The sequence below is a fragment of the Dipteris shenzhenensis genome, chromosome 13 (genome assembly GCF_047967505.1).
Source record: "Dipteris shenzhenensis isolate YYH24624 ecotype China chromosome 13, Dip_SZ_1.0, whole genome shotgun sequence".
In the NCBI taxonomy this organism is placed as follows: domain Eukaryota; kingdom Viridiplantae; phylum Streptophyta; class Polypodiopsida; order Gleicheniales; family Dipteridaceae; genus Dipteris; species Dipteris shenzhenensis.
Genome location: NC_141608.1, coordinates 8292518 through 8305629, shown reverse-complemented (window position 1 = coordinate 8305629; position 13112 = coordinate 8292518). Strand labels below are relative to the sequence as shown.

Sequence of the window (13112 nt, the reverse complement as noted above, 5' to 3'; positions counted from 1 at the left end):
GGTTAGGACACATTGATCCTTCTTTGTGCTAAGTAATTTTAACATTGTTTATGTCCTTTGTAGAACTAGATGTTTGTAAGTTAGGACACATTGATCTTTCTTTGTGCTAAGTAATTTTAACATTGTTTATGTTATTTGTAGAACTAGATGTCTGTAGGTTAGGACACGTAGATGTTCTTTATGTGTAAGCAATTTTAACAATGAACTTGTTATTTTTAGAACTAGATTCTTGTAGGTTAGGACACGTCGATCTTTCTTTGTGCTAAGTAATTATGTAAACATTGTTTTTGTTATTTGTAGAACTCGATGTTGTGTAGGTTAGGACATGTTGAACTTCTTTGTGCTAAGTAATTTTAACATTGTTTATGTTCTTTGTAGAACTAGATGTTTGTAGCTTAGGACACGCAGATGTTCTTTATGTGTTAACATTTAACTTTATGGTTGTGTAAAAGCCACATTTTGATAATGTGCTTGACTATGACAATTGTGAATTTGTGTCACCACGAAAAGCATAACATGATATAAAGTAACCACATTACACTCCCATGCTAGCCCTTACTCATGATCATCTTAACTCACATTGTGATTGTCAAAGCATAGTGAAGAGGTGTGTTCTCATTTCACATGTTTTGTGACGTCTAAGGTTATGGATATGTCTGTACTATGTCTCATAGTTGATAGCGTGCAAGGAATAGTAGATGTGCATGTTTACAATGAAAAACGTTAACATGATATAAAGTAAACACATTATGTATCATTTTAGTGAGTATTAAACACTTATATTGATATGTGCCAAGTAATGTTTCATTGTACATATATATAAATGTGTCAAGTGCTATGGTGCTTGTCATGGTTTGACTCCAATTTCATTGGTTGTAATGGAAATACATGGATCACATCACAATGTAATGAAATGGATGACATGACAATTAATTAAGACAATACAATTTATACTTCTACATTCAAAGTTGATACCATGCCCTCTTCAATGACACTTGACACTTCAATATGTATGGACAACCACACATAATGTGTCTAAATTATATCCTATTTTATTGTGACACATAAGCATCTATGATTCCTTGGATAGCATAATCTTCCCATGAGCATGCTAAAAGTTATATCTATAAGCTTAGATGCCCTCAACTATGTGGCATGGAAAAAACATCTCCATAAGCTTGGATACTAAATAACATGTGAAACGAGAACATATTATGTGCAACTTGCACACAAAATTACAAGGAAGAACAATATACAAAACCTAGTCCGAGTCAATGACACTTGGATAGAAGGAGGATAGAAGCATCCTCTCAAAATTATGTGTTGAAAGTGATGCATATTCTTAGATAGAAGCATCTCATTGAGGCTATGTAGTCAAAGAGACAAATGGTCTATACAAAGACAAAAAGTGATCATGTGTATATGCAACCAATGCACATGACGAAGAAAGCTATGCTCTACAAAAATACTAAGCTACCGAGTCTTAGAGGACATTGGGATTCCTCCATGGCACCCTATGGATAGGACGTGGCATCTCTTCCTCAGATTGGATCTCCTCATCCAAGTTCAAGTCAAGCAAGATGTTGTGAAGGATGCAACAAGCCATGAAAATATTGGAAAGCCTATGTGGATCCGGGCACAAGATCTTACCATGGACATATCTCCAAACTTGCTTTAATCTCCCAAATGCTCTCTCCACTACAATGCGAGTAGAGGAGAGGTAGAAGTTAAATTTCCTTTACAATTCAATCCGAGGAAGTGAGTAGGGAAACATGCACCAATCATGCAACTTGTAGCCGCCACCTGCCACACTATGTACTCATGACACATGTATGGCGAAATTTCCATCAGTGAAGGAGTACCCATTCAAGTAGATGCTTGCATCCACACAATGCATTAAGGAGGAATTGTTCAAAATCCTTTTGTCATTAGCCGATCCCGGCCATCCTATAAAGACATCCATGAATCTAAGTTCCATATCAACAATGCATTGCACACTCATGGAGTAATTTTTGTTGCGGTCGACCGAATCAAACTAATTCTCATTCTTTGGAAGTCCATGTTGACATGAGTTACATCCATGGATCCACAATAGTTGGGAAGGCCTCGTTGAAGGAAGAAACCCCTTTTCACCCTTTCAAGTCGTATGGAGTCTTGCGGCCAAGAAATGAAGTGTGTACGATGTACAAGCAAGGCATCTACAAACTTGCATACCATAGACTTGACAAGACCAAAATGCTCACCGATGTCTATGAGCCTTGTGCCACTTGCCAACCAAAGAAGGGCCATAGCCACTTGCTTCTCAGCTAGAATGAGCCTGCCACTAACTTTTGTGAGGGATGCCGATATGGGGCCTTGCTGCCATTGCTCCCGGAGCAACTCAGTCAATCCTTGAAACAATTCCAAAGGCAATCAAAAGACCTCCCTGAATCACTCATCATCACCACGAGGGGCTTGCACATAATGGTTCCACCATTGGAGAGATCTTGGCTTCACGTAAAAATATTATAACTCCTGGCATTGAAGGGTGATAGCATACAAAGCGATTTCCATTTGCTTGGATAGGGAGGTAAGTATGTCCTTCATTCGGGTGGATTTCTAGAGCACCCTCTCGATGGCGTAGCTACGAGACATACTCCTTGATTCATGGTGCTTTGCTACCCGTTCATGGAGGTGCTTCAGAAGTGCGACGATGATCCCAAAGACACACATGACCATTGCTTGGACCTACTACTGGTTGGTTGGCCAGGTTGGTTGGCCATCTCCCAAAACTGAGGCAAATGCAAGGCACAATAAACACACCCGAACAAAACGGGATCGCTGAAGAAAAGAATCGGGTCATCTTGGAAATGACCCGCTGCATGCTCCATCACAAGAAGGTTCCACGACTTCTCTGGGCAGAGGCTGCCTCCACTGCGGTTTACCTCCTCAATCGCGTCCCTACGTCCGCAATTGGCCTCTCCACACCATATGCCTTGTGGCATGGATGATCTCCCAATGTCGCTCATCTTCGAGTCTTCGGTTGTCCGGTGTTCACACATGTCCCTGCCAACGTCCGCGACAAACTTGACTGCCGTGGCGAACCTGGCATATTCGTCGGTTACCCCTCCAATAGTCGAGGCTATAAGGTATTCCATCCCACCTCTCGCAAATTGAGTATCTCTCGCAACATCCTCTTCGTCGAAGATGATCAAGCACCCACACCTTCCCCCACTTCAAGTTTGACACATGTGCCTTGTGCACCACCATCTGTCAGCACAACGACCATGCCACCAAGTTTAGATACAACTCCCTCTTCCGACCCAACATATGGGAAATAAAATTTCAGGAAAACAACACTATGTTTTGCACTACTTTGAGGAAAACAAACACAAGTACATGCAAAAGAACAGTCTAATCAGGCTAATCAAGATACTAGAAAACAAAACAATTTCACTACTACAAAAGAAGATAATTTCAACCACGAGGCTAGTTTAGGAGAGTCATATAACCTGGTGTCTGACCTATACTAGGTCACTATTCCAACCATCGGGCTAGTTTAGGACAATCACACTACTAATTAAACTAATCCAACTACTAGAAAACACATTTCAGACCCATAGGAGAAGATTTATTACTTGCAACAAGAAGTATGAGAGCTCAAGCTCCAACTTGCAGATCTTGGAAGGAAGGTACAACACATGGAGAACAGTGGAAAATAGGTATTTATTGAAGAAGTTCTACACAAATCCAATGTATCTCCACTAGTACCACAGCTTGTCTCCACGGTTAAGGAAATGATCATCAATCAAATAGAGATGATTGTGTATATGGAAGTAACGAGCAATCAAATAGAGATGATTGTGTATATGGAAGTAATGAGGAATCAAATAGAGATGATTGTGTATTTATGGAAGAAGTTCTACATAAATGCAATGTATCTCCACCAGTACCACAACTTGTCTCCATGGTTAAGGAAATGATCACCAATCAAATAGAAATTATTTTGTATATAGAAGTGACGCGCAAGAATCCAATGTGCACAATAGAGCGATTTTATGCATTGGGGGATTGGAGCGCCTTCGTGATGATGAGGAAAAATCCATAGAAGACGTTATCACATGCCTTAAGATAGAAATACCACAAGTTGAATGAGACGAGAATGATATATGCCATATTAGTCAAAAGGGCACACAAGCACAGGTCTACTTTAGAGGGAGGGTAGCAAGAGTTAAGATCCTTAAACAAACACATAAGTTGAGGGGTACAAAGATTTGGATATCTGAGGAGCTCACTCCAATTCAACTCAAACAAGGTCTTAAACTGATGTAATGAAGGCCACTTTATGGTAAGACTAGAAACATAGTTTTGTGCTAAAATAACTTTGAGCTGAGATGCCATGTGCACTCCTCGACTCTCTGTTTCCCAAAGATGTGTTGGTAAACTGAAAGGAAAGAATAGAGTGAACACAAACTCAGAATACTTGCATATAGAATGAAGAAGAGTGAGGTCCTTATGTAGGCACCTCTTACATGCTCACTGACATCACTGATGACTTCAGAGCTACTTCAGAGCTCCACAATCATCTCCTGAATCTGCTCCTAGATTCTCTCAATCATCCTATGTGGCTTCTACCACCACCTAACTGTGCTTATGGGCACCTAACTGTGCCTCTAGCACTCACACATAGAAACCAAGGTGTGCCTGAGGCATACACCTTGAGATATCCCAACAAGATGTAGTAGCTACACTTTTTTGGTATGTACTTTGTCTCATAGGTCCATGAGGCCTCCCGAAGATGTTAATATATCTTTCTTTCTTCTCCCTCTTTCCTGTGTTGCTTGCTATGAAGCTCTTTATATCTTTCTGGTTTGTCATATAACATTGGTATCAGAGCTTAGCTCATCACCTTCTTTCATGGTGACAATCGAGAGGAGACCACATGGGAATGCCTTCATGAAGGAAGACATCTTTGATCACCAAATCATAGGAGGGAGAGGACGAATACAGTCTTATGAGACATGTTGCCTAACCAAAAAGTGATGGGACAACTTAGTCGTCATTTCCTATAAAGAAGTCGTTAAGTGCTATCATTTTATATTTCATGTGCAGCTTAACTCCACACCATTCCCCATAGCTATCTCATTTGCTTTACATGACTGTGTGCAAGCAAACTAAGGCTATTGCTAAAGTGAGGAAGGCCTTGGGAGCACATCATACGATGGCTGACACGAGGTGGCCTCAGAAAGGATTCAACAAGCCTCAGATCATTCATAAATGATGTATATATTCTTTTCAGCACAACAGGACAACACAGGCTTGTGCTTACGATGGATAGCTACACCGGTTGTTAGCAGATATGCGCCCCTTCTCTAGACTGTACTTCTCACGCAGTAGGGAGTGCTGGAGACAACCAAGCCAAGCAACTTGAAGGGGGAAATCCAAGGTAGAATATTCTTATAAATTCTTGTTGGCACCCATCCTCATCAAGCCGGAAGGAATCCAGTAAGGAGCAATCTTTCAGTTCATCTCCATCACTTTCTTCTGGACAATCTTCCAATCTATCATCATCCTCTACTTCCTCTTCCTCCAATACCTCTTCCTTGAGCTCCTCCTCAAATTCCACCTCATCATCTTCCTCATCATGGTGGTTGTTTGCAAAGCGAAAGAAGGATAGCAAGAAAGATGCCAAGTCGAAGGGAAGAAGAATAAGGAGCAAGCTTCCCAATCCAAGGGGAAGAACTTCATTATAGTTAAGCCAGATCATCAAAGTCTCAAGTATTTTTTAACACACACAGCTCTCAAAGAAGCATATGAGATGGATGTCCATGTTTTATTTTCAAATTGTTCATACACCAAGAGCCCAAAATAGTGTGGCAAATGCCTTGTCACGAAGGCCTCAAGTCAACAATGTTTCCACTGTCCATCACCAAGACCTTGAGGAGATGGAAGAGCAATATGTCAATGATCCTGACTTTAGAGAAATAATATAGCATATGCAAGAGGGACAATCTACCAACCAATACTTCATGAAAGATGGGTATCTGATGAGAGATGACTACCTATGCATTACCAGATACATGAGAGAAAATCATGGAGAAATGTCATACACCTCCGTATAGAGGACATCAAGGTATTGCTTCTTCTATCCAAGTTCTAGAAGTGTTTGGTGTTAAAAGGTCAAATATCATAAACAAAAGACTCTGGGCCTCTTCTCTAGCTATGGATTTCAATTTTTATATGCCAAGATCAAACATAGGAAATGATGGGTTATGGATTGTTATTGAAAAATTCAAAAAGTAAGCACATTTCATTCTTGTGCGAAAAGCTATCAATGCTGATCATATGGCAAGATTTTTCTAGCACAAATTTTCAAACACCCCGGGCTAACCAAGTCCACAGTCAATGATTGAGATCCCCAAATGACCAATTTATTTCGGAGAGCCCTATTTGACAATATGGGAACAAAGCTACATTTTTCTTCCTCTTTTCATCCCCATCCAGATGGTCAAAGTGAGATAGCAAACTTTATTGTACTTAACCTTTTGCAACGGTATGTGGCTGAGCAAAAACGTGAATGGAAAAAGTATCTCCCATTTGTGGAGTTTGGATAGAATAATACGGTCCACAACTACACAGGTAAAGCCCCATTTGAGGTTGCATACGAAAATCAGATTTACCACCGATTCTCAAGACAAAAGATGAGCTATTTACAACTGATCAATATGTCCGATACCTCGACACAACATTCAACCAAGTCCGGACACCCATTGAAAGATCGCAGGAGAAGCACACAAGACCTGTAGATAAACATAGCTACAAAATAGACCTCAAAACAGGAGATTGGGTGCTTTTAAAGTTTAAGAAAGCTAGGCTTCGCAAGCTAAAAGGCAAAAAAAGAGTTTATCCCAAGCTGCCTACTAGCTATTATGGCCCCTTTCGAGTCATAGACAAAATCAATGAGGTAGCTTACACATTGGAACTGCCAACAACATTGGAAGATTCACAATGGATTCCATGCAAGTTGGAGGAAATCCTTCAACTAGAACAAATTTTAGATTATACAGTTCACAAGGGATCTCAAGACAAGATCACTTAATGGTTTCTTGTAAAATTTAAAAATTATTCGGCATTAAATGCCAAGTGGACAGATGAAGATCTCTGTGATTATCCACAACTTTTGAATGTGTACAAAGAGACTCTCTAGTTGAGGTCAACTGATTAGAAGCCAAGGGGAAGTCACCAATTCATGAGGGCTCTGTGCCATCTCACACGAGGTGCTCACCCTTGCATGCGACCAAAGATTTGGAAGCCACAAAAAGTTGCCTACTCATGGCATTTGGTTAAGACAGTTTTAGAAGGTGTTGGAAAGGATGCAGTTGCCGATTTGGAGCACTGCAGCTCGAGGCTGTTGGAAAATCTTGTACGCAGATTTAAAAGTTACAGCCCGTTTTCGTTCTGGGCCCTAGTGTCGTACGTCCTGCTCATCTTCTCTCTCCCTCTTCCCTATGTTGCTTGCTATGGAGCACTTTATATATTTCTGGTTTGTTGTTTAACAGTGTCAGCTTTTGGAACCCTAGTCAAGTTAGATTCTTCTAGAAGATGTCAAAACAATTCTTTATGGTATTAAATATTCCCTCCAAGTTCATTAATTAATAATACACCGGGGTAGAAGTTCATGATATCTACGCTTTTAAAATGTATATATAATTCTCTGTGAATTTCTCAAAATTTTGACTGCCTCCTATTGCTAGTCCTTATTTTTCACAAGGCAAGGTTGTACATGCCACTTCTAACATGCAGACTTCTACACCAAAAAAGAAACATAAAAGGATATTTATTGAAAGGACACTCCTAAGAATGCCTCTCAACAATCCTAGTCTTTTGCCAAGGTTTCCTCTTCCCTCTCTTGCTTTCCATCTTGTAAACCAGTTCTTAAACATATTACTTTTTCAACTATTGAAAGGACTTTGAATAAAGCAACCCTGCTGGCGCCAGGACTCTGTAAAACCACTAGAATTCTGTATGTTCTGTAGTCTTTGACTGATCTCATAATCATTTGTTCTCATCCGCATAGCTATAAGGCCCCAAAATGACATTACAAACCGCAGTCATAAGCAAATCGATTTGAAGCCAAGGATTTTGGGGGGCAATGTGCCAAACTTTAGGTCCTTTTCTTCAGTAATCGATACAAACCAAAGGTATTTGACTTCTGCCATGTCCATGGAATAAAAAATGCACGTTGCAGAGGTGGTGATTTCTCATTGTCCAGAAACGAAAACTCTACAACCACCTGGAAGAGCACCCATAGTTGAAAAGATCAAAGAAAAGCAGAGAAAATTTAAAGCTTTGACATTTTTCCGATGAACACAAACGGTACATGAATTTCCTTGACCACGTCAGTTTACCTCCCAAAGGGTTTTGTTGCTTCCACGAAGACTAACATCATCCCGCTTGAAGTCAAGCTCTACTAAAAAGCTACAAGCTTCCATATCTGTAGCCTGCAAATAAAGTTCCATGGTTAAGTGACCTAAGATTAAACCAGATTCAAAAAGTATAACATACAGACGTTATAAATTAGCTCTATTTATAGCCAATGGCAATGAGAGAATACAAATTGCTCAGAAGACGCCTGGTTGTGTTTGTTGAAGTGGGAAGGAGCTGAAGTGGTTCCACCAGCTGAACTATTAAATGGCAATGGCAGAAGGCCCCTAAACCCATCATCAAGCCACTGTACTTGATACATTGGGGATGGCAAAAAAAAGGAGGATGGGTATCGGTGCCATTCACTACCAAAACATACAACCACATCTGCAGGCATCAATCAAATAACGAAGCTAGTCACATGCTCTTTGATTTTATGCAGAAAGAACAAGGAAATATTGATCCAACATCCTTTCGATATCTAGTCCTTTCCAAATCCAAGAAGTAGAAATGCATAAATTATGGAAAGAGGTAATGATCAGGTGTTGATATAATACCCTTGTGTACATTGTTGTGATCCAGGGAGGCAGGAAGATAACCTAATACTTTCAAGGGAGCAGAGTAACCATTTAGCAATGATGTTGTTCTACTGTGAGATAAGACCAATATAGTCCCTAAAATCAGAGGTCGAACAATCTTTGCTGCCTGTCAAGAATCAAATTGATGATTAACATTTACAAAGACAAACGGACAGCGACTTCAAGTAGCATCTAAATTGACTGCAAATTAAAAATCCAAAGAATGGTCTGCCAAAGAAGCTCCAGACCATAAAAAGAAGAGAATCGTCTGACATTCGCAGCTTTTTAGGCAACATGTCAGGAATAATCTCCACACCAGCTGAAGCAGCAAGACATATCAGGGAATACACCGGATATAAGAACCTGTAGATGAAAAATAGATAATGTCAGAAACCAGATTTGACTCTTGCAGCTCACAAACAACTTAACGCATTTCCACACTGTAAAACAATGAAAGGTCACAGATCATTCCAGGCAACAGCAAATTACTCAACTCTTGAGGGTTTTCAGTACACAGTCACACATTGAAGAACTGCATAGAAGGTGGAGTAGAACCCTTCATATATTAATACACCTTGCTTTCCCCAAAGCAAAAGAAGCCTCTTCACACACATGAGATTGATCCTTCTAAATACTTAAAAAAGGTGGGTATTCCGGCATCTGTTAAGTGTGCCTTTGTCAACTTCATCACAGGGTGTTGAATTTCACTCTTTGTATATCTAGTTTTCTCAATTCCAATGGTTTCACAAACGCCTATTCCCAATCTCGAGGAGCAAGGCAAATACCAATTACCTGTTGGTCACAGTTGATGCTAGGGGCAAGATTGTAACACATGTAGACCTGGGTAAGCATGAAGGGTGGGAGGACAAGGATGCTGACATGCTCTCATTGATTATCTGAACAATAGCAAACGCAGTGATTCCACACATCGAGCTTGCAAAGATGGCCTTTTAATCCCGGACAAGGTTGAAAGATACGTATGAGATAAACAACTGTACAAGGAACTTGGACCCCTGAAATCATGAGGATGATCTTGCCAAGGTGAAAGTGCTAAAAGATTAGCTGATGGCAGTTTGTCAGAGATGGACACATGCTAGCCATGCTCCTTTTAAATATTCCAAAGAGCTTCAAATCATTGATACTAGCGTGACCCCTGCAAAGGTCAAACCCACTCACCTTTGAAGGGATAAGGGGCCATGTTGGTGCTCGAGGAGAGGATGATAAGGCCTTCATTACATCTAGCAAGGGGAAGGTCAAAGGTAAGGGCAAGCTCAAGAAGGAAACTGACACATATTCCTCAAGTGCAGAGGACTCTTCAGATGGTAGCAAGGAAAAAAAAAGCTTCTACTATATAATCCTAGACACTCTACACGGAATTGATAAAGAAGGCAAATCAGAAAAAGGAGGACAAAATCTGTTGGAGCAAAGAGGAGCAGGGAGAGGAGGTAGGCTAGGAGAGCAAAGCAAAGATTGCAACTAATGGAAATGGAAATGGAAATGGAAAGAATTGAAAGAGAAATGAAAGTACTAAACCAATGAAAGACTTGGAGGAAAGGTGAGGGACTACTGGAATGAAACCAAGAACAAGACATGGTAACGATGGGATCTACTAATCTGTGCACCCCACGTAACTCACAGGCTAAACTCTGAGCATGTTCAGAGGTTGATCCAAGCACTCTCATGGCTTGAGACTCAACATGACTCACAGACTCATGTCTTAGCATGGCTACATGACCCGCTCATAGGTCTAGGAGCTACACCAACATAATGGAACTCGGCCAGGCCTGATAAAACAAGACCCATCAAAGACCAATACAATGAGGCTCCCACAATACATCCCCCTCATGGCTCCAAAACGGGACTAATTAGTGGCATGGAGCCTCACTCAACAAAGCAATACATCATTTGAGGAGGACTATCCAAGGCTGAGAACCTTAATTGACTCAAGAAGACAAACATTCATTCAATAAGTTAGGGACACTTTTCCCTCTTTAGTGGTTTTTCCCCCTAGCCACAGTTAGAATCCCTAACTACACACTTTATCTATACGGACGGGGCTGTACGAGTGGGAGAGGTACCGACAAGAGAGAGAGAGAGAGAGAGAGAGGCTGAGCAGGTGAGGGGGGCCTGAGGCGGAGAGCCTGAGCGGAGGGGAGGCGGAGCGGGTGAGGGGTGGCTGAGGCTGAGAGGCTGAGCGGAGTGGCTAGCGGGGGGGGGGGCTTGAGCGGAGAGGCTGAGCGGAGGGGCTAGCGGGAGAGGCTGAGCAGAGGGGCTGAGCAGAGGAGAGAGCAAGAGGAAGGGGGGGGGGGGGGGGGGGGGAAGATTTATTAATGTCAATGGAAGGCCATACAAACTTGCTTTAGGGAGGGCACATGGCAGTTCTCAAGTCAAAAGATATGCGGATCAAGCTTCTTCGACAATGTTACAAACTGAAGGGTACCAAAGTATGGATAGCAGAGGAGCTTACATACGCTCAACTCAAGAATAAGGAACCTAAATTAACTAAAGTCAAGGCTGCCAGAAAGGATGGAAAGCAATTTACCGTGAAGGCATAGCCCTAATCAGAGAGTTCAAATCAAAACCAAAAGACTCTCAGTCTTAAACTGATGTATGGATGTTTACTCTTTCAGACTATTATGTAGGTACTCTAAAATATTGTAGGTTGCTTTTTGCACTCCTTGGGAGCTGCCTTGTGCCCTCCCTAAAGCAGATGTACTAGAGGGTTTCTTACTGTCCCATAGACCTTTTCATCTCCAGTGGACGTTAATAGACTTTCTTTCTTTCTTCTATTCAGTACGTTTGTGGTTTGCTCTCCATCTCTCCTTTTGCTTACATTTGGTATCAGAGCCTACCTCTACTCCCGGACCTAGAGCTCATCGTCACGATTGCCTCTTTGCTCCCGAACCTCGAGCCTAGTATATAGCCTCACCATCTGTACCTTGTCGTACAGCGCATACGCCAAGTCACGTTCGTTGCACATACGTCGCACATACCTGCATCAGCCATCCATACATCATCATACCGTTGTCCGTACAACGTGGCACGCACCTGCGCTAGCCATCCTGTTACGCTCAAGTTGAGGCAACATGACCTCGGAAGGGTCACTGGACATTTTTCTTTAAAGGATCAATGTTTGTATTATATTTGTTTGGGTTTCACGTAAATGATCAAAAGGAATCAAGGTCAAGGTCCTTGGTGAGGGTGACATGGCACAAGACTAGGTGGATCTAAGGCTAAGGGGTCTAAATGCATTAAGGTGCCAAGGGGCAAAAAATTTCAATGATATCCCAAGAGAGGGGTAAATGATGCATTTAGGAGATGCCCTCAAATGATGACATTTGGCGGACTAGATCCATCTAGGGATATGTGGGCTCTATGTGTAGCATGCAGGTTTTTCCTACTTATGTATCTTTTAGGAGCTTGCTACAGTAGGGATTGGTTGGGTGGAACATAGTTGTACCTACGCCCGTGATTTGCAGAAAAAGTTTCGCGTTAATGGTTTAGTCGTTTCATTTGGTATCAGAGCAGTCAAGGTGATCGTCAATCCAAGATTGTGGTGAAGCGTTCTTGCTGCTACCGTAATTCTATTGGAGAAGTGCACAGAGCTATCACGTACAGGGAATTGGGGCTTCAAGAAGGGGCTTTCACGTTATATGTTAGTGATCATAATAGTTGGTATCAGAGGGCGTCGATGCAGTACGCGACGGGTAGTTAATATCCGGATTCATGCCTTCGTCGTGAACGTGGGTGATATTATGAAGAAAGGTCTGTTGCTGATCATGGACGAACCGGAGTTTTAGGAAGTGACGTGAACGTACTATTCATCCATACAATTCCCTTTTACCAACGCACATCAACCGACTTGGCACAGCTAGGCATCATCTTTCAGCATCGGCAAAAGCTAGAGCTATTGTATCATATGTGTAAGAAGCTGTCGGAAGACTGTTAGCGTTCAAATCGTGGGATCAACTGCTTTGCAAAGTTTCTGCGTTATGATAGTGGCTGGCTTTGCTAGTCGTGGGATCGGGATCTGGCAATCAAGCGGAGCTACATGCATGGGGAGCTTGGTTGCAATACACTTTGCCCAAGAGGATAAAAATTTAATTGATTAAGGAATTTTCCGTCGATCAC

General features: G+C 41.6%; 1 protein-coding gene across 1 annotated transcript in view; it reads right to left on the bottom strand.

Moving 5' to 3' along the window:
• Positions 1-7621: 7621 nt before the first annotated feature.
• The window catches only part of EBS3 (Alg9-like mannosyltransferase family), a 65453-nt gene continuing 59962 nt past the window's right edge, over positions 7622-13112 (bottom strand). The window contains exons 6-10 of the mRNA XM_087383625.1: positions 9230-9344; positions 8961-9108; positions 8594-8790; positions 8388-8480; positions 7622-8272 (exon numbers count right to left, since the gene is read on the bottom strand). Coding sequence (XP_087239751.1) covers positions 8144-8272; positions 8388-8480; positions 8594-8790; positions 8961-9108; positions 9230-9344 — 682 coding nt within the window. The 3' untranslated portion in view covers positions 7622-8143. The remainder of the gene's footprint in view (positions 8273-8387; positions 8481-8593; positions 8791-8960; positions 9109-9229; positions 9345-13112) is intronic.